This window comes from Oryza sativa, chromosome 3 (genome assembly GCF_034140825.1).
Source record: "Oryza sativa Japonica Group chromosome 3, ASM3414082v1".
NCBI classification, from domain to species: Eukaryota; Viridiplantae; Streptophyta; class Magnoliopsida; order Poales; family Poaceae; genus Oryza; species Oryza sativa.
Window position 1 is genome coordinate 15,651,914 of NC_089037.1, and position 20,586 is coordinate 15,672,499.

The 20,586-nt window shown below is 45.1% G+C and overlaps 2 protein-coding genes across 3 annotated transcripts; one reads left to right on the forward strand and one right to left on the reverse strand.

Moving 5' to 3' along the window:
• Positions 1-493: 493 nt before the first annotated feature.
• On the forward strand, positions 494-9,653 carry LOC4332993 (non-specific lipid transfer protein-like 1). Of its 2 annotated transcripts, none has more exons than NM_001402164.1 (2): positions 494-959; positions 9,187-9,653. In NM_001402164.1, the coding sequence occupies exons 1-2, from the start codon at positions 575-577 to the stop codon at positions 9,357-9,359; spliced, it is 558 nt and encodes a 185-aa protein (NP_001389093.1). In that variant the 5' UTR covers positions 494-574; the 3' UTR covers positions 9,360-9,653. The 2 variants fall into 2 exon arrangements, with proteins under 2 accessions (NP_001389093.1, NP_001389094.1); NM_001402165.1 differs by lacking the exon at positions 494-959 and adding an exon at positions 7,459-7,897 and having other exon boundaries at positions 9,187-9,610.
• A 5,865-nt stretch (positions 9,654-15,518) lies between these two features.
• Positions 15,519-16,609, reverse strand: LOC136355591 (uncharacterized). Its single transcript, XM_066308332.1, has one exon. The coding sequence runs from the start codon at positions 16,369-16,371 to the stop codon at positions 15,808-15,810; it is 564 nt and encodes a 187-aa protein (XP_066164429.1). The 5' UTR covers positions 16,372-16,609; the 3' UTR covers positions 15,519-15,807.
• Positions 16,610-20,586: the final 3,977 nt, after the last annotated feature.

Consider the following 20,586-nt stretch of genomic DNA (forward strand, 5'->3'; position numbering starts at 1 on the left):
ACTCCTAACTGCAGCTCATGATTTTCTATATATATATATATATATATATATATATATATATATATATATATATCCAAGCGAACTCCGACAATGAATTTCGTCTTAACTAAACCATATAACAATAACAAGATTAAAATAAACTTCACACGTTGTAATGCACAGACATTTTTTCTAGTCAAGAGAAAAATAATACATTACATGTGAGCTCGTAAATAGTGATTAACCAATCTTTTATCATATTTATTGGTGTATTTATAATAGGATTTTATACATATTTTATAATTTGAGACAAACGGGCGGATGTATATCTTCCCATATCCTAACCCATATTCTCTAACGAATTTAGATAATATCAGGTGTCCCGTTTTTCCTCCTATATTCCCGCGAGCCTCGAATCGGGTGGATGGGTGATCAAAAAAATACCCGCCCCATCTTCACCCGCAGCTATATAATATCATCCATCCATCATCTATTCGTTTCCATTTCTTGGCACCACCTCCGAGGCTCTGACTTCCTAGTTCCCACTTCCGAGCAAACCTAGCTAGTTGCTCACCGAGTCACCGTAGAGCTAGCCATGGCAGTCGCCGCAGGATCCGCCGCCGTGGCGTGCCTCCTGGTGGTCCTAGGCCTCGCGGCCGTGGCGGGGGTGGACGGCGCGACGGCGAGCTCCCACCCGGCCCCGGCGCCGGCGCCGGCGCCGGCCGTGGACTGCACCGCCGCTGAGGCGCTGAAGGTGGGGGCCTGCCTGGACTACGTGACGCCGGGCAACCCCCCGCGGAGCCAGCCGTCCAAGGCGTGCTGCGGGGAGGTGAAGGGCGTGCTCAAGGACATCGCCGGCGTGGGCTGCCTCTGCGCCGCCATCTCCACCCATGCGCTGCCCCTCCCGATCAACGCCACCCGCGTCTTGCACCTCCCCGCCGCCTGCGGCGCCGACGCCTCCGCCTTCACCATGTGCCTCGGTCAGTCAACGTACTTTGATCTGCTTCTTCTTTAATCTCTTCTTTTGTTGGGGGTAGCAAGTTTACAAATTCGTACATCCAAATTGCCTTGAATTTCAAATCTTATACTTTACTATCTCATCACCAAACCGTGCCTAGATCATGTTTTAGCGCCTCCTTTTTATTCTAGGATTTAGTTTTCAGGTTCGCAGTTTGCGTTAGGTATGTTTTCCATCACTTACAAAAACAAACCCGAACGTCTATTCAGCTTTGTTTGGATCACTCGATCGAAGAGTATTCTCGAAACAGAATTTCGTTAAATTGATTTGAGAAATTCAACTCAACAGACTTAATTGGCTGGTAGTACTGCTTGAGCTTAACAAACTAGTGAAACAAACATTGTTCTTTCGCATGGGCTTTAGTCCCTTTGGTTCATATTAATGGTATAAATGGGGGCCGCCATTCTGTTCCAAATTCAATCCCTTCAGGAGAAAATAAAATTGTACTCCCTCCGTATTTTAAAAGGAAGTCATTTAAGATAATGTTTAAGTTAAACCTTGAAAATATAAATCATGAATAACCCTCAAGCTGTTGAGTTTGAAAATATAAAAATTATATGAATAGATTTGTCATGAAAAATACTTTCATAAAAGTATACATATATCACTTTTCAATAAATATTTTTATAGAAACAAGAAGTCAAAGTTGTGTTTTGGAGATCGTGTCGCTGTCCAAAATGACTTCCTTTACGAGTACGGAAGGAGTATGTCAGCAAGGAGGGTAATACTACTTGTGCAAAGTCAGCGCTAAGCACATGCTAACCATTGAGTTGATGCTGACTGATCCTTGCTCCCAAAAGAGAGGCTGGAAGTATTAAGCAGTAAACAACAGAAAAGCATCTGACATCACGATCTAATTAATTCCCCGCTATGTACAATGTATGTGTCAGCTAGTGATCAGTGTTTTCAAGCTGAAATGAATGGCATTGGATTGTTGCTGCTAATAAGTAAACGTGCCTTAGTTTTGGATAAAGAGACACGACTGCCACTGGTAGCCTAGCGCTTTTCTTACATCTTACATTAAAAAAAAACAGAACCAAACATGCTAGCAGCTGCAAACACATGCATCCAATCCCCAATCTGTTCGATCTGAACAAATCCAGCACGCATCGCGCTAATCCACTACACACGAGCTCACCGTTGCACAATGCACATGCATGTTAAGGAACTGGGCAAAAATACAAAGCGCAATGCACACACAGCATAATGCGAGTAACAGGAAAACTTAGATTCAACAAGGTGATAACCACAAGTGGATAGAAAAAAGAAGTCTTGGAATTACCAAAAAGAAAAACTCACCATGAGGCGTGATCAAAGAAAAAAAAAACCCTCCGGGGACATCGGTGGGAACGAATTGACCACCGAGGCCGCCGAGTCCCCCTCCACCTCGTCCCCGGTGAATCGCCAAATTGCCCGATAGCCGAAATCGACTCCTCGCCACGGTGAACCACTGAATTGCCAGAGGTAGCCGAATCGCGCCCCTCCTGGCTCCCGCAATCTCAAAATAAGCAGCGTACGTGAAAGAGAAAAGGGAAGAGCAATCTCACTCCTGTCAGTCCTGAAAGGGTTTGAGGGGGAAGCCACACATTTGGTGGCATATCTCATTGATATGTATAGCAGGAGTACAGCCTCATAACAACTATAACGAGAGACTCGGTACAGTGTGCGTATGAAGTAGTTGATCGGGCTGCTACCTATCCATGCAAAGCTATCCATGCAAACAGGCTATGCCAGCTATACAAGATGTACACTACGCTAACACACCCCCACGGACTCAGCCGGGACAGGAGTTCACTAACGTTGAGGCTGGATCTGAAGTCGAGGAAGAGTGACGACGTCAGTCCTTTGGTGAAGACGTTGGCGAACTGAGCGGACGACAGGACGTGAAGAACTCGAACTTGGCCAAGAGCAACACGCTCATGGACAAAATGCAGGTCGAGCTCAATGTGTTTTGTTCGTTGGTGCTACACAGGATTAGCTGACATGTAGACGGCGGAGATGTTGTCGCAGAAGACGACCGTAGCTCGGTGAAGTGGTTGAGGAAGCTCACGGAGGAGTTGTCAAATCCAGGTTATTTCGGCGACCGCGTTGGCGACGCCGCGGTACTTGGCTTCGGCACTTGATCGTGAGACGGTAGGCTGGCGCTTAGCAAACTAAGACAGCAAATTGGAGCCGAGGAAGACGGAGAAGCCCGACGTCGATCGGCGAGTGTCGGGGCACCTAGCCTAGTTGGCGTCCGAGTAAGCGGTGAACTTGTTTGGCAACGAAGCCGATAGAAGTATGCCGTGACGCAGTGTACCTTTGATATAGCAGAGAACTCGCTTCACCAGGTTCAAGTGACCTTCACATGGATCATGCATGTGTAGACATATTTGTTGTACTGCATATGCTATGTCTGGCCTTGTGAATATCAGGTATTGGAGAGCTCCAGCCATGCTGCGATATGCTGTCGGGTCTGCAATGGCAACGCCTGTGGCGGCAGACAACTTGGACGAAGTGTCGACCGGAGTTGAGCATGGCTTGCACGACGTCATGTCGGCGCGATCAAGGAGATCGGTGGCATATTTCTCCTGATGCAGGAGCATTGTAGTGCCACTGCGATGGACTTGGACGCTGAGGAAGTGGTGTAGAGGGCCCATGTCCTTCATCGAAAATTCCGAGCTGAGGGCTTTGATGATGCGTTGCAGCAAGGAGGCACTTGATGCTGTCAATATTATGTCATCAACGTATAGTAGAAGGTACGCAGTGCCGAGAGAGCTCCGGAAGATGAACAGTGAGGAGTCCGATTTTGCCGCCGTGAAGCCAAGTCCAAGGACAAACGCTTTGAAGCGCTCGAACCAGGCCCGGAGAGCCTGTTTGAGGCTGTAAAGAGAAGGGTTCATGCAACATACGGCGTCGGGGTGCTTGGCATCGATGAAGCCGGTAGGTTGGCGACGGTAGACCGTTTCTGAGAGGTGACCATGGAGAAAGGCATTTTTAACGTCCAGTTGGTGTATTGGCCATTTGGACGTAAGGGCTAGGGAGAGGATAGCCCGAATAATGGTAGGTTTGATGACGGGGCTAAATGTTTCGCCAAAATCAACACCGGCCTTTGGGGAGAAACCGCGGAGAACCCATCATGCTTTGTAGCGTTCAAGGGAACCATCAGGATGGAATTTGTGTTTGAAAACCCATTTCCCGATGATTACATTGGCTCGGGGTGGTGGAGAGACAAGTTCCAGGTATTGTTGGAGGTGAGAGCCTAGAATTCCTCAACCATGGCTGCATGCCAATTCGGATCATTTAGGGCTGAACGAATAGACTTGGGAATAGGTGACAAAGTAGTGGCCGAAGCATGGAGGTTGAGCCGCTCGCGCGGGCTGCGGTGAATGCCAGAGTGAGACCGGGTTTGCATGCGAAGTGCTGCGGCAGCTGTAAGAGCATATGGTGCAGTGGCAGCTGTAGAAGCATATGGTGCGATCGGCGCAGATGGTGCAGTGGCGGTGTTTGGTGCGATCGGCGCGGTCGGCGGCATGGCAGTGGCTGCTGTTGGCTGGGTTGCAACTAGCGGTGCAGGTACTGCTGGGATGTCAAAGAAAGTCATATGTTTCATCAGGCGAGGTAGTGGTGGTGGCTGCAAAAGGGAACACGTTTTCGTCAAAGACGACATGGCGAGAGATGATGATTCGGCGAGAGACGAGATCCATGCAGCGGTAACCACGGTGGTTGGACGGATAGCCGAGGAAGACGCAAGCCGTCAAATGGGGAGAAAGTTTATGTGGTGCAGTGGAGGTGAGATTTGGGTAACATAAACAGCCAAAAACTTTTTGGTGGGTATAGGAGGGTGGTTTTTTGTATAAAGCTTCATGTGGTGTAGAGAGATCGCCTTGCACCAGGTTGGAGAATTCAGCCTGTAGATGGATCGCCTGTGTGGTCTTGTTGTAGCGGAAGAGGTTCTCGATGGACTGCCACATGGAGGCGGCGGTGCCGCCAGGGGCTATGACGATGCCGAGTATCTCCTAGGAGATGGAGCCGTAGATCCAGGAGAGGACAGTGTAGTCCATCTGTCGCCAGTCGGCGTCGACGGGTGGCGCGGAGGGGCTTGCCGGAGAGAGGTGGTGAGACAGCTCGAAGAGGGTACGCCAATGGGTGTAGTTGGACTTGGAGAGGTCGAGGACGACCGGGACGAGAGACTTGATGTGGACGGCGACGGCTTGGGACCAAAGCTGGGCACAGGCTGTCTTGGCTACTTCAGCAGCGGCGGCAGTGGCGGCGGTAGCGCTAGCGGCGGAGTCGTCTTGAGCCATTAGGGAGGGTTGGAGTGGTAGAGTTGTGGAAGCGGGAGATGTGGATCGTGAGATCAATCTGATACCATGAAAGGGTTTGAGGGGGACGCCACACATTTGGTGGCGTATCTCATTGATATATATAGCAGGATTACAGTCTCATAACAACCAGAACAAGAGACTCGGTACAGTGTGCGTATGACTAGGTACAAGTAGTTGATCAGGCTGCTACCTATCCATGCAAACAGACTATGCCAGCTATACAAGTTGTACAGTACGCTAACAAGTCCCGTGAACTCTTCGATCCTAAAAGGCCATTCAACGCGAAGAAAATTTCATATCTACCATTGCATAACTCAAAATAGCTTCGTTAGAATACCACTCTCAATAAGGACATTTTCGCCAAAATACCATCCCGGATGAAAATGCCCTTGCCTCTACCTCTTCCGCCTCCGGTACGAGGAAATGGCAATGGCACGCGGCACGGTAGCAGCGAAGATGAGGAGCGAACGACGACGGTCTTCTCCGGCTCCTACTTCAATGCAGCATCAGACCAACTTGCTCGCCTTTGGCCTCTGCGACGGCGCCGCCCCTATCGCCGGCGAGTTCGTCCGTCCCGCCTCGACACACCACCTCCGTCACCGGCGAGTTTGTCCCCATCAACATGGACGACGTTGGCAGGCCTCCTCCCATCGCGGTGGGTAAGATGAAAGGCAGGGACGACGGGTAGGGTAGCACCCCTATCGCCACCGGCAAGGTGGAACCGGTGGCACGACAGTGGAGGTAGCCGTTGCTGTCGGCAAGCTCTTGTGGTATTAGTGCGAGGAAGAAGAAGAACTGGGGCATTTTCGTCCAAAGTAGCATTTTGGTGAAGACGTCCTTGTTGAGAGTTGTATTCTAGCGAAGCCAATTTGAACGATGGTATTCTAGCGAATGCAACCTTATGCGATGGTAGATACGTAATTTTCTCCTCAACGGTTCGCCTAACCTTGCCTCTCACCACCCGAAGCGTCGTGAGTTAATGGGTTGGGAGCGAAAAAATGCCACCCGTTAACGAATCCCACATCAGAAACCGAAGCCTGATTCCTGCACCAATCTTGAAGCAATATTTATGGCCCACAAAGTCATCTGAAGATTCCAAATTTTCACTCACCTCCAAAATAGAGCAAAGCTGGGAAAAAAAGAGAAAATTCTTTAGTTACCCATGAGTTTTCACACAATCTTTTATGTGCCCCTAAATTTTACCTCATCCTTCATATGTCCCTAAGTTTTTATTTTGATCCCTTCCATACCATTGTTGTGAATTAACTGTTAGAACCAAAATGATTATATTGCCCTTTGCTTTCCTACTTTAAGAACAAAAGTTTCGTTATAAAAAAAGCTTAATCTATAATAAAATTAAAAGGACATGATTATTGATACCGGATTTTGAAAATAAAATTTAAATTTTCAAATATTTTACAAAAGATAACGAAATCCACAAATATGTTTTATTCAGAATTTGAAAACCAAAAAATGTTTCTTATTTGGTTTTAAATTTCAGCGAAATTTTGAATAAAATTCATCAAATCTTATTTGAAACTTATCTAAAAATCTAAGTTTTAGTTTTCAAATTTATGATCAAGTAATTATGTCATGTTTGTTTTTATAAACGAATCAACTTTATGTTGAGAGCCATGTTTTTTTTTTCAATCAACTACTAAGCATATGACATAAGTTACAAGATGTTTTAACTTTAGTAAATGTCAAACTACTCTAAGTTTGACTAACTCTGTAGGAAAAAGTAGTATATTTACAAAAACCAGTATATTTGATTAAATTTATAATTGAATAAATTTTTATAATATATTTGTGTTGGGTTAAAAATATTATTAATTTTTTTTACAAAATTAGTCAAACTTAGAGTAGTTTTTGACAAAAGTCAAATCGTCTTATAACCTAAAACAAATGAAACAAAAGAGAGTAGATATTTTGGGGCAAATCTAACGGTCAACTGACAGCCAACTCATATAATGAGTCTATAGTGGATAAAAATGAAAACTTAAGGGTACGTAGAGGATAAAGCAAAATTTAGGGACACAAATGAGATTAGACGAAAATTAATGGGTACATAAGATATTTTGTAAAAAAAAAAAAAATCCATCTCCCCATCCCCAGCAAGAGCTATAACATCCATCCATCCATCTATTCGCTTCCCTTTCCTTGCACCTCTGCTCCGACTTCCGAGCAAAGCCAAGTTGCTCACCGACTCACCCGTAGAGCTAGCTAGCCATGGCTGTTGCCGCAAGAGCCGCCGCCGTGGCGTGCCTCCTGGTCGTAGGCCTCGCGGCCGTGGCGGGGGTCGACGGCGCCACGGCGAGCTCCCCGGCCCCGGCGCCGGCCGTGGACTGCACGGCGGAGGCGCTGAAGTTGGCGGACTGCCTGGACTACGTGACCCCGGGGAAGACGGCGCCGAGCCGGCCGTCGAAGCTGTGCTGCGGGGAGGTGAAGGGCGCGCTCAAGGACAGCGCCGCCGTGGGCTGCCTGTGCGCCGCCTTCACCTCCAAGACGCTGCCCCTCCCGATCAACATCACCCGCGCCTTGCACCTCCCCGCCGCCTGCGGCGCCGACGCCTCCGCCTTCAGCAAGTGCCTCGGTCAGTCACCCTTCTGCTTCTTCTTCTTGTTTACTCTTCTTTGTTGGGTTAGCAAGTTTACAAATCTTTACGTCCAAAATTATACCTTGAATTTCAAATCTTACTTTACTTTCATCACCAAATCTTTCTAGGATTTAGTTTGCAGGTTCGCAGTTTGCGTTAGGTATGTTTCCGTCACTTACGAAAAGAAACCCGAACGTCTATTCAGCTTTTTTTTAGGACCATTCGCTCGATCGAAGAGTATATGCACAAACAGAATTTCGTTAAATTGATTTGATAAATTCAACTGAACAAACTTAATTGGTTGATACTGATAGTACTGCTGCTGACGAAGATGAGCTTATCTTTCTACAATAAAGCGTGAGCATTTATAACAAAATAGCGAAACAAGCATTGTTCTTTCACATGGGCTTTGGTCCATTTGGTTCACAATAATGGCATAAATGGGGGGCCGCCATTCTGTTCCTTATCCACAAACTGATGAGCTAGCAGTATTATTAGTTTTATATTCTCTACCTTTTTTCATTATCTTGTTGATTTGCGATCGATCGATTGCATGTGAATCCTAAATAGCTAGCTAGCAGAAAGATAAAGACAAGAGCATGTAGTCGAAAGAAACTTTTTTATCATCCTAATCACATCAGTATCTTGCAGGCAAGTACATACAGAAACTTTTACCATCCAAATCACATATCTTTGAATGCATTCCTATCTTACTGCCCTCTCCTGAAAAGGACATGATATTTTGCATTATTGCGCAAATCGAGCTAGATTAGAACAAGTAATAGTACAAATTGATTCCTAGAGATCTGGATCTTGGCCAACTTGTACATACTGATTGATAGTGCAGCTAGCTATGCAGTCACGGGGTTAGTTAAGCTTGGCTTAAGTCACGGGAGCGTCCAAGCTGCTGCAACCTTACTACTAGTCAGCTAGCTAGGCAGCCAAAACGTAATGCGAATTCTCGACTAGATCTGAGCCCAGACAGCGGCATGTTGATTCGTGGCATCGCTGAGAATGACAGCCACTACTACAGGACACGCAAATGCTCTCCATCTGGCACTCTGTGTGATCAGGCTAGCTAGCTTTGCCATCCAGTGTCTAGACATTTCTGTTCAGTGGACGTACTACACTACTAGTAGTAGCAGTAACAGATTTTGGATTGTACCAAACTGACAACAACTGATCGGTACAGTATGTGGTTTCTGCATTTTCCCTGCCCTATTTTGCTGGCAATGAGCATGCGTAGACAGTGATGTTTCTCTCTTGATTAATTTGTGAACTTGCAGCACCGGCGCCGTCGCCGTCCGTGGCCCCGGGGACATCGTCCGGCAGCGGCGGTGCGGCAGCGGCACCGGCGAAGGGCGCCGCCGCAGCGAGGTCTCCGATGGCATCGACCACCGCCGTGCTCGTCGTCGCCGCCGCCGTGGCAGCTCCTCTGCTCGCCTTCTTTCACTTCTGATCGAGGAGTCCTTTCGTAGCCTCATTACATTCTACAGTTTGTCGTTGTGATCGTGATTAGACTCGGTGACTTTTTGTTGTGACAATTTGAGTTTACTGCATGCATGCACCCTGCCGTGATTAATTTAGCTCTCCAGAGTGAGCATTCATATTTAAAATAGTTTCCGTGAGTTATTTTTAATTTGTATCGTTATATGTGCATCATATTATTAAGAGCGGTTAAATTTGACAAATTGGCTACAAAGTATTTTATATCAGAGTTAATTGGATATGACATTACAAATTTGCCGTATTGAAAAATAAGGAATTGCAAAATATCATTCGATAGAAAACCTACCTTCAAATCTTTACAGATTTTGAGCCATCGGATGAGCTTTGTGATTCGTGCTCCTGCTCTTCTCTTTAACTCGGGTGACCTTCTCGTCTTCTCCGTCACCGGCGGCACCCCAAACTTTGGTAGCGACCTACATACTACTAGGGTCCAAGATTGGGAAAAGGGTAGGGAGGGGGAGGGGAGTTCACTGGCTTTAAAGGGATGTTCGTGTGAGGTGTCAGCCTAGCGGTGGGTGGTGAGGTCCCGCCGCTGAAGTCACAGGGTCGAAAAGCGGGAAGTGGGCTGGTGTTGGCAGTTGTGGCAAAGCAGAAATAGTGGTTAGGAGGTGGCGGCTAGTGGTGGCAGATCCAACGACTGTGGGCTTTTCGGCAGCCAGCGAGGCCGATGGCACTTGTCTCCAGCGTTGGTGCAAGTAGTGTGCATCTGGCTCTAGTTAGCAGCGATAGCGTGAGGAGGATACAGGAGTTGAAGGAAAGAAGGAAGGGGTTTTAGGGTTTGGTTGCCTAGCACGAATCTTAAAGCCATTGGACGATCTAGAATTTGTAAGATTTCTAGCAGGTTTTTGGTCAAATGATTCATATGCAGTCCCTTGAAAAAAATACCAAATTTTACAAAATTCAAACTATGTCATTGCCATCAAGTGTTTTACCTCCTTCTCGTCGAACACCATTCCATCTGGATATGAGGCCAAGGGGTATCTAGCTCGCACCCTCTATGGGCCAGAACTGGCATTGATGACATCATATTAGTGCTGATTTCATTGAACTACATGGCAGGGTGCCGGTTTTTTACACGAACTAACACCTTTAAAAGAATTATGTGCCAGTTTTTTTTAACTAACCAGAATAAAAACCATCAACTCGAGCAGTGCACTTGGGGGAGGGCAAAAACATTTAACTCTAAAAGCACGTCAATGCCCTCGACCACTCCAATCTCCTCTCCCACTCTCCCTATCACCCTGATGGACGAGTCTCCTCTAACATGGATCACTAACATACAGTAACTCAAAGTCAGATGGTAGTATGTGGGCGGAGTTACACTGTGGTCCCTGTGGTCCATGGACCACCATAGAAATCTAGCCCAAGGCCCATCACCCCTATGCGTTACTTCTAGAAAAATATCAATGGCAACTGTTTTGCTTCGTTTTTTCGCTGCAACAAGCACCGCGTCCCTTCGTTTCTATCACAATTGTCGTACCCAATTTTCGATCACGCGAGTCGACGAGTCAGCGACGACAACCAAGGCAGTGAGGCACTAACGTGTGACGGCGGCAGCCGCCGGCAGGCAGGCAGCGCGCAGCGCCGCAGCAGACCAGCGGCATCCAGCATGGAGCAAGCAGTCAGCAGCACTCATCGCCAGCAGGCATGCAGCACCACAGCACAACACGGCAGTAGGTTCTCAACTTCTCATCTCCCCCTCCAGCCCTTGCTTCTCTCTTTCTCCTTTCTCCTCTAAAGGCCCTAACAGTAGGAATTTTCCTTTAGGTTCAAATGTTCAATATCATTTCAATTTTAGGATATCCGATTGGAATTGGGATGGTAAATTGAAACCTTGCAATCCTGTATAATCCCATTGTAGATTTGCTGAAAAATGAAGAGGGGTGGAGATATTGCATCTCTTTTTTAGAAATAAGAAACTTTTAGACTTGTTTATTTTAAGATATTTGTAAGACCTCTTTAATTTTTTGATGAGAATATGGTTGTTAAATTTTATCTCTGTGCGTACATCGGCATATTACATCCATAGTATTAAAAATAATAAGTTGAGTTGGACCACCCCACCTTGAAAACCTGGCTACGCCACTGGTGATAGAGGGTGATAGAGGGTCTGACCCCGATCAAACCAACAACTGGTGATGACTCCCACTGTTACAACCCTAGCCGATGAGCGGGGATGACTCCCTATCACTACGACCCTGGATCTTGAGCTCCTTTCCCACTCCTCTACCTCTCCTCATGACCTCAATCCGGCTCTCCAGCTCGCCCCTCCTCTCTACTATGGGGTCTAGATCAGACGGATCCAACAGATAAAGGTCGGGGAGCAGCTGAGATCTTTGTAGATGGAAAGAGTACACCTAATAATTTAGAATCCTTTATCATAGTGATAATTTTAAGGGGCTGCCTATGTGCCTTTTGATGTAAAAAAAATCTCAAATCTTGCAAATTCTGGACCTTTGGATCACTTTGAGATTCATGCAACATACCTAAACCCTAGTTTTTCTCCTTCTCTCATCAGTTTGCCCGCTGTTGCTGCTTTCACGCCCTCACATGCTCCTCCATCTCCTGCGGCATTGCTGCCTGGCCTCGTCGGCTGACCTAAAGGGGTCAACAGCAACGAGGTCCCACTAGCTGGCCTCCTCCCGTCCCCCCCTTGCCACCCATCATGTCCTCTTCCCCATCTTCAGTGGCTCCCTACCATCGGATTCGCCAACGGATCCACCACCACCGGCCATAGCCTCCTCACCAATCTCGTCATTTGCCCCCGCTGCCAACACCGGGCTACCGCCCACTACCATCCCCACAGCTCCGGTGCCTCGTCGCCCGCCTGTGTCCACTACCCACAGCCATCTCTCAGCCCTGGGAAAACCCCCTTTTCCCTCTCCCCCAACCCCAAACCCTAATCCATATGCCCCCTGATGGAGTTGGAGTTCTCAATAGCACCAAAGAAGAGGGAAGCTTGCGAGAGTCGGAGGAGAAGAAACACATGCACGAATCTTGACGCGGATCAAAGTGTCCAAAATACGTAAGATTTCATTCTCAAATTTTTGTCGAATGCTACTTAGACAAATCCAAAAATTTAAACCTGTAAATCTTTTATATTTGTAGATGGAGGGAGTAGGAGTCAACTTATGTAGTGTACATAGGTAACTACGTATGGTTAAGTATGATTAGTTGAAGCCTATTTAGTACAGCAGCTCAAATGACAAATCTTTTTAAGACTTTAAAGTACTCATTGAAATCAATGGCCAACACATCAGTAACTAGATATACTGTCGCCGTTTTTAAATATATACTACCTTCGTCCCATATAAATTATAATTCTAGTTTGTTTAGTATATATTAAGGTTTGAGAACAAAGACTATGATGCCCCTTATTTAATGGTGTATAGATAAGAGTGAATGGGTAGTTGAGGGTAAAATAGGGAGAAATTTGAATGGGAGTAGGACCATTAGTACTCTATTGTAACAATTATTTTCTGACAAATTTAAATCCAACAAATACAATTATTATGGGAAGAGGTAGTATGGTGCAGTTGACATTTATATATAACATTTGACTGTTCATCTTGTTAAAATACTATATTAAGTATTAATTCCTTTGTTATGATTTGTGTTATTATTAAATGCACTTTAAGTATGAACTATACTTTTTTTATATTTATATCACATTTTTAATAATATGAATGGTTAAGTGGGCAAAATTTGCTATAGGACACTAGATTGCTCCTAGTGTCCGAGAGCAAATTTAGTTTTGTGCCTTTCGCCACAGAACATTCTAGTTTTATGGTTCTTTTCTAAAAGACATGTGGTTTATTTTAAAATAGAGAGATAAAACTTTATAAAAGATGATTTTACACATGAACCGCCTTGCATTAATCAAATTTAAAATCATTTTGGTAGAATTTAAACATATTTTTGCAAAACTCAAAACTTGTCCCAAATTACTGGAATCAAATACATTCAAATTTTTCAAAAAATGAAAATTGAAATATTATTTTCTAACATTTAGACATTTTTTAAAATATTTTTATTCCTGTAACTTGTCACAGCTTTTAAATTTTGCAAATGTTTAGAATCAGCTAAAATTTGTTCAGATTTGAATATGCTAGGTGAACCCAAGGGTAAAAACATTATTTATAAAGTTTATCTCTCAATTTGAAGATATCATTAAAATAATGGACTGAATGTCTTTTAACAGAGCCATAAAATTAGAGTATCATGTGGTAAAATCGTAAAACTAGAGTGTCCTAAAGTAAATTTTGCCTAAGTAATATATACAAAACATCTATGAGTATGGAGGTAGTATGTAGGTGTTCTGGAAAAAAAATCACAAAAAGAACAGTATATATGAACGGTTCTGTATCCCTAAAAGCATTGTTAATTGATTCTTACCTCCGTATTTTTAGATTTTTTAACAAACATTTGGCTATTCATCTTATTTGATTTTTTACAAATATAAAAAAATATAAGTGATGCTTAAAAAACATTTGATAATAAATCAAATCACAATAAAATAAATTATAATTACATCAATTTTCAAATAAGATAAATGTTTAAATATATATAAAAAGAAAAAAAATCAAAGCGTTATATATTGAAAAAGGGAACGGAGTGGGCATATGCGAAGCATATATATAAGCCACGGATCAGTAATTCGCATGCTTGCCTACGCATGCGTGCAGGGGCGGCGGCCATGGCAGCTCGCACGTAAACGTTTGGATGGGTCTGAAGAATATGAGGACGAAGAAGAATATGAAACAAAGGAAGAGTGATCTTTTACTGCAGCAGAACTACAATTCTGGTGAAATATTATTTGGTAATCATGCTCATTCAGATCCTGCCATTAGCCATTATCGGTTTACTATTGAACACTATAACACAAATTTTTGAGCCACTATATCATCTTAACAAAACCATTTCTGACAGTCGTGCAGCCCCACCGCTCATCGATATCACCGGCCGTGCCACTGGTTGAGCCCCCGTGCGCTCGTTAACCCTGCTCGCGTCAGCCCCGCACTCCTCGGTACCAGGGGCGTCACCGCTGCTCTCCGTCACGATGGGGTGTGCCGTCGTTGTTCTCCTCGAAGTGAGTTGCACCACGCTGCTCTCTCCTCCAGCGATCTCCCTTCTCCTAGTGCCCTCAATCTCCCTCATCAACTTTCCAGTAGTAATGTGTCTCTGCTTTTCTCTAGACATCTAAGGTGCCTTATTGGTGTTCGATGAATTGCCAGCCCATACAGATAATTTTTTATTAGATTGATTCCTGATACTTGCAGACCAGTAAATTGCTAGTTTTTAATACAATAATAATTTAAGTTGTTTATCTCAATATAGATTGTCTAAATCAGGTAACTCTTGGATGAACATGCCTAGATTTCATTGGGAATCTAAGTTCAGCTTCTTTGGATTTTGATGAAAATGACTAGAAGCCTTACATATATGGCCTCAAATTTTATTTACTACATGCTCACACTTCCATATATGTAGCATAATTGCATAATATTATAAATTCAAGAAGCCTTTTTTGTAAACATAACTTAAAGTTTTGTATTTTGAGCTATTTGATACTGATACTAGGTAAAAGCTCAACTTTAGTTTGATATAAACTTAAGTGATGCGCACATATATGAAATTTTACTGAACAATTCTTTCTCACTAATCTTCTGTAGTTCTACTTGATTTGTTTCACCCTTTTTTGTAGTTCAACATCTTCTGCAGTTTTGCTTCATCATGTAATATGCTGATTCCCTGTTGTATGGCATCATTTTTTGCAGATGATTGTTGATTGGTCTTTTTGATGAAAAAGTATATAGAGGACATTTTTTTTACTTCAAATGATACTTCTAATGATTGACCATTGAAGAATGACTTCCATGGAACGGCGTCATATTTGATTTGTGACTTAAAAGCATTGTCTAACTGCTAGAAGTTAGGACCTTATGTAGAATTTTAATTAGTGCACAAGTTTGTACTGTTATGTATTATGTGAAGTAAAGACATGGATGTTCAATGGTAACTTATGTGCTTTTGTGAAAATTTTGCATGTGGACACTGTGATTCTTTGTAACCTGTGAACTTTGGATAGCATCTCTAGTTGTTTGATATATAGATGTTTAATGAATTATAATAATATTTGTAGGCATGTGTGTATGCCTATTTTGTGACAGCCAACCAGTCACTAAAGGTATTTCCTGACAACTAAATTCAGTCAGAAAAATGATGTTTCGTGACTGTTACTACCATCACAAAAAGATTTTCCCAACGGCCGGTATCTCATCGTCAGGAAAATGGCCAAAATTGATGAATTGGTGGTATAGCCTTTTTGGTGACAGCTAACCAGTCACTAAACGCCTCGTGACAGCTTGCCTTCACGGAATATTAGATTTCGTGACCAATCAAAGGTGACAGATGTTTCGTGACAGTTTGCTGTCACCAAACCTCTTTGTGACGGCTTTAGGGCTTTTGGTGACGATGAGGGGCAGTCGGCAGCCAAGGAGGTAGGCGCCCCAATCTCTGTACTCCTTGCCGTTCCACGGCGCCGGCGGGTCGTCGATTACCCGGCACCGGCGAGTGAGTGGCTCGTAGACGGTGATGCCCTTGTAGGTGAAATTCAGCCGCCGGAGCAGGAGGAGGGTGCCGCAGCTGTCGAGGATCTCACGGTAGGAGCGGAGGAAGTCATGGCCAGTGGAGACCGATGCCGGCAACGACGGGAGGAAGAAGGGTACCGGCCGTCTGCAAGAATGGAAATACGCTTCGATGGAATCTTCGTGTCCGGTCGAGTAGTGGCCGTAGACGGTTGGCCGGTGGAGGGAGCGGATGCGGCGGAGGAAGCCGGCGGCGTCGTCGGCGGCGACGACGCGGCGCCATCGCTTGCAGACGGAGGCGGCGCGGATGAGGCAGACGGGCGAGTCCAGGCGCAGGAGAATGGAGTCCAGCAGGTCGTCGCAGAGGAGCTCCATGGCAGGGCGATCGATCTGTGATTTCAATTAATGCAGATCGATTGAGCACAAGCTTAATTAATTAACAACAGAATACAGAATTAATATAGTATCTGAAACTGCCCCTTCTTCCTTTGATCACGCCCATGATCATATCTTTTCCGTTTCACTTTCAACAACTTTTCAACTACTTATCTTAATTCTTGTTCGTAGTGACATGCAAACCGCAACTGCTAATTGGTGGGTATCCAAGGGCCAAGGCTCCAAGCGCCCTACCCCGCGCGGCGCGCGGAAAGGAGGAAAGCCGGATGGGCGCGGGAAGAGGCTGCACGTGCGGTTTTTCTGTTTTTTTTCTGTTTTTTTTTCCTGTTTTTTTTTCAGTTTTTTTTCCTTCTTTTGGTTTTTTTACGTACATATACAACTAGATGGTTTTTTTTGTTTCTTTAAAACGTGCGCATACAAAGTTACATATAGTATACTTGTATATCTTTTTTATACACTAAAAGTGCATGCATATAAAAAAGGAAAAATTATGAATTACCCCCTAACTGTCGTGGTCGACTGAATTACCTCATAAACCTGAAAACCAGACATTGCTCACCTTAAACTTTCAATACCGGACGAACTACCCCCCTCGACCCAATCCAGAGTGGTTTTTTTCTACATGACGTACGCATGGCAATCCAGTCAATATTTTCTTATAAAAAATGGTGGGGTCCGCCTATCACTCTCTCATCTTCCCCTCTTCCTCTCTCTCTATGGCGACGTCAGGAGCGGCGTCCAGTGGCCGGCAGCGGGCGTGGCGGGGGGAGGGGGGTGACTACGGCGAGCGGCGGCAACAACGGCGAGGGCACGCTGCAAGCGGCTCTTCCACCCCCCTTCTCTCTCTCTCTTTATGGCGTCGTCGGGAGAGCGGACCCCGAGGCCAGTGGCAGGCGCAACAGGGAAGGTTATGGAGCTCGTGGGAAGGAATCGACGAGCCCGCCGTTATCTTGAGCTCCCTCAGCGACCCTCTTTCTTCTTCCTTCTTCTCCACTTCTCTCTTCCTATCCGCTGCCGGCGGCGGAGGTCCTCCCGCGCCTCTCCCTGCCGACGCTCGAACGACCTCCACCTCCTCCGCCGGGGAAGGCCGAGGAGGCGACGCACCTCGGCGGTGGCCGAGGACGAGCTCCCCCTCCCCTCGCCGCCACCGCCTGCCTCACCGTCCCCTTCTTCTGCTTCGGGAGCCCCGGGGACAAGGTAGGGCGCGAGCGCACCGGCGCCCGCAAGTGCGAGGGTGGAGGGCGAGCGGGTGGGGGATGCCAAGAGGGACATGGCGTCGGGCTCCGGCGACGAGTCCGCGGTCCACCGCCCATCCTTGAGCTGCATCAGCCTCGCCGCCCTCTCCCACCGTCGTCCTACCACCGTCCTCAGCTCCCTGAGCAGCCTCCGCCACTACCCGCCGCCATCTAACCACCCCCTGCTGCGTCTGCCCTCACTGCCGTCGTGCCTCCCTCACTCACCGCCGTTGCACTGCCGTCCACCGCTATCCTCGACACTCTGAGCGGCCTCCACCACCATCCGCCGCCCCAAGCTGCGTCTGCCCCCGCCGCCGTCCCGTCGTCCTCGTCCTCCAATGCCCTCCTCGGCGTCGCCCGCCGATGTCGTGTCCTCCCCACGCTCTACCGCATGCCGACCACCCGTCTGCTCCCCACGCGCTGCCGCCCACTGCCCGTCCACACGCTGCCGTGCTGTCGTGCGCCCGTGTGCGCTTTGCGCCCAAGAGAGAGAAGGGGAAAAGAGGGAAGAAGGTATGACAGGTAGGTTCCACCATTTTATTCAAAGAAAAATACTGACTAGATTGCCGCATGTACGCACGTAAGACAAAATAACTCTGGATTAAGTCGAAGGGTGTAATTTGTCTGGTATTGAAAATTCAGGTGAGTAATGTTTGGTTTTTGGGTTCAGGGGGATAATTCGATTGACCGCGATAGTTTGCGGGAGGGAGGTGGGTAATTTGTACTTTTTCCTATAAAAGATATACTCCCTCCGTCAAAAATAAGTTCGGTTTTACACAGTTCATGTCCGGTCTTTGATTGTTCAGTAGCCTCAGCTAGGCTTAAGGGAGGGGAGAGACAGGTGGTGCGGGCTAGGAGAGTGAGAGAGAGGAGAGGCCAGGGGAGTGGGAAATTTGGGTCCAACAAGAGTACTTTGCATGCTTATTGGGTTGTTTGAGGCTTATTTTTTTAATACATATGCGAAGTATAAAGTATATATATACTCTTTTCTATAATTCTTAGGTATACATATGAATACCTATGAATCATGGTGGGCTCGCGATCATAAACTGTAATGTTTGGATAAAAAGAGAATTCTGTGGGACTTGAAAATTCCACTAAAGATCAAGGTCTTTATGTGGTTTCTTCACAAGAAAGTAATTCTAACGAAAGATAACCTGGCTAAAAGAAAATGGGGAGGAGACAAACATTGTTCTTTCTGCTATGCACAAGAGACAATCCAATATCTTTTCTGAGTGTCATGTCGCTCAGTTTATTTGGAGATGTGTGTTTTTTGCTTTTAATACCCCCACCCCGTAACGCCAAAAACATTTTCGGTAATTGGCTTAGAGGTGTATCTAGGTCCATTAAGAAGATGATTCTAATTGGAGCTAGTGTTGTATGTTGGTCAATTTGGCGTTGTCGTAATGATAAAGTTTTTAATGGTAAATAATTATCTAACCCTATGCAGGTTATCTTCATGTCTTTCTACTGGTTCCACTTTTGGTCTACGATGCTACCACAGGAGGAGCAGGATACTATACGCAATGGTGCCTACACTCTTGGAATTTGTAGCCAAGGGTCTCTTATTCCACTATGGGTGGCGTAGTTCCATTAGAATTGCTAGCTAAAAAAAATTTATGTGGTTTAAAGCTAGTCAATAATAAAGGGGAGTTGGGGATTTGTCCCATCACCTTATTTCTCATTTTGATTTACTTTTACCTTACCTTTTTATTACTGTTAAACTTATAGTTGTGTGTCTTATGACAGAAGCAGGAGATGTAATCCATTTTCATTATCTAAAAATGGTGGCCTCGCCCCTGACCTGTTTACTAAGCCCAAAAGTATGCCATTCGCAGTGGATACACTTGCATACGTTGACGTTGAGTTTGAATTGGTTCTTCAACCACAATATACAAGATATAATACGTGTATCTCAAATAAATCTCAAGAAAACATTATACACGGTTTCGGCTGATGTGGTGAGTTGATGGCAATAAACCTGTTTAAGTCAGTGTGGAACCCACGTGGCATTAGGGCCCCTTACCTTATTCCCCACGTGAGTCACTGTCTTAACAAGTAGACCCACACTAACTCAATCGGGTTGACCACACTGAACTTGTCACATCAACCAAAATCAGAGACAATATTGCTCTTTGACCTTAGGTACTTTGGTATTACAAAGTTGAGAGACAGGTTATATTTGATATTGTGATTCAAGGACGTTATATTTGATATTGTGGTTAAAAGGACATAATTTAAACTCGACATCACGACGAGGGACCTAAAGTGGCCTTATTCCGGCCAAGCCAAAATAGTGACCTATTCGAAGAGGTGGGCTAACAAATTGGGCCCACCAAATTAGGCTTGGCCAGTTCACATTGTTGCTGTTTGCTTCTGCTGGATCAGTTTCATGGCGACATGGCGTACTGCTGGAGTGCTCTGTGATTTCTGGCAGTGCGCATTGGCCGTGCCGTCACCGCTATCACCAACCATGTTTCCCAATCAGACGAAGATACTCCTTCCGTGCTAAAGTAAACACAGTCATAAATTTTCGTGTTCAACTTCGATCATCCGTTTATTTAAAATTTTTTTTTATGATTAGCATTTTTATTATTATTAGATTATAAAACATGAGTTGTACTTTATACGTAACTTATGTATTTTTAGTTATTTGAAAAAAATTTCAAATAAGACGAACGATTAAAGTTGGACATAAAAAATCATGGTTGCGCTTATTTTGGGATGGGAGAAGTAAATTGCAAGGATCCCAACTATCTGTATTACAGTCAACAAGGCGTAACTTCTTTTAGGATGTGTTTAGATCTATTGGTGAAAATTTTTGTCGTGTCATATCAGATATACGGACACATTTAAAGTATTAAACGTACTATAATAACAAAACAAATTACAGATTCCGCCTGTAAACTACGAGAGAAATTTATTAAGCCTAATTGTAGCACCACATTGTCAAATCATG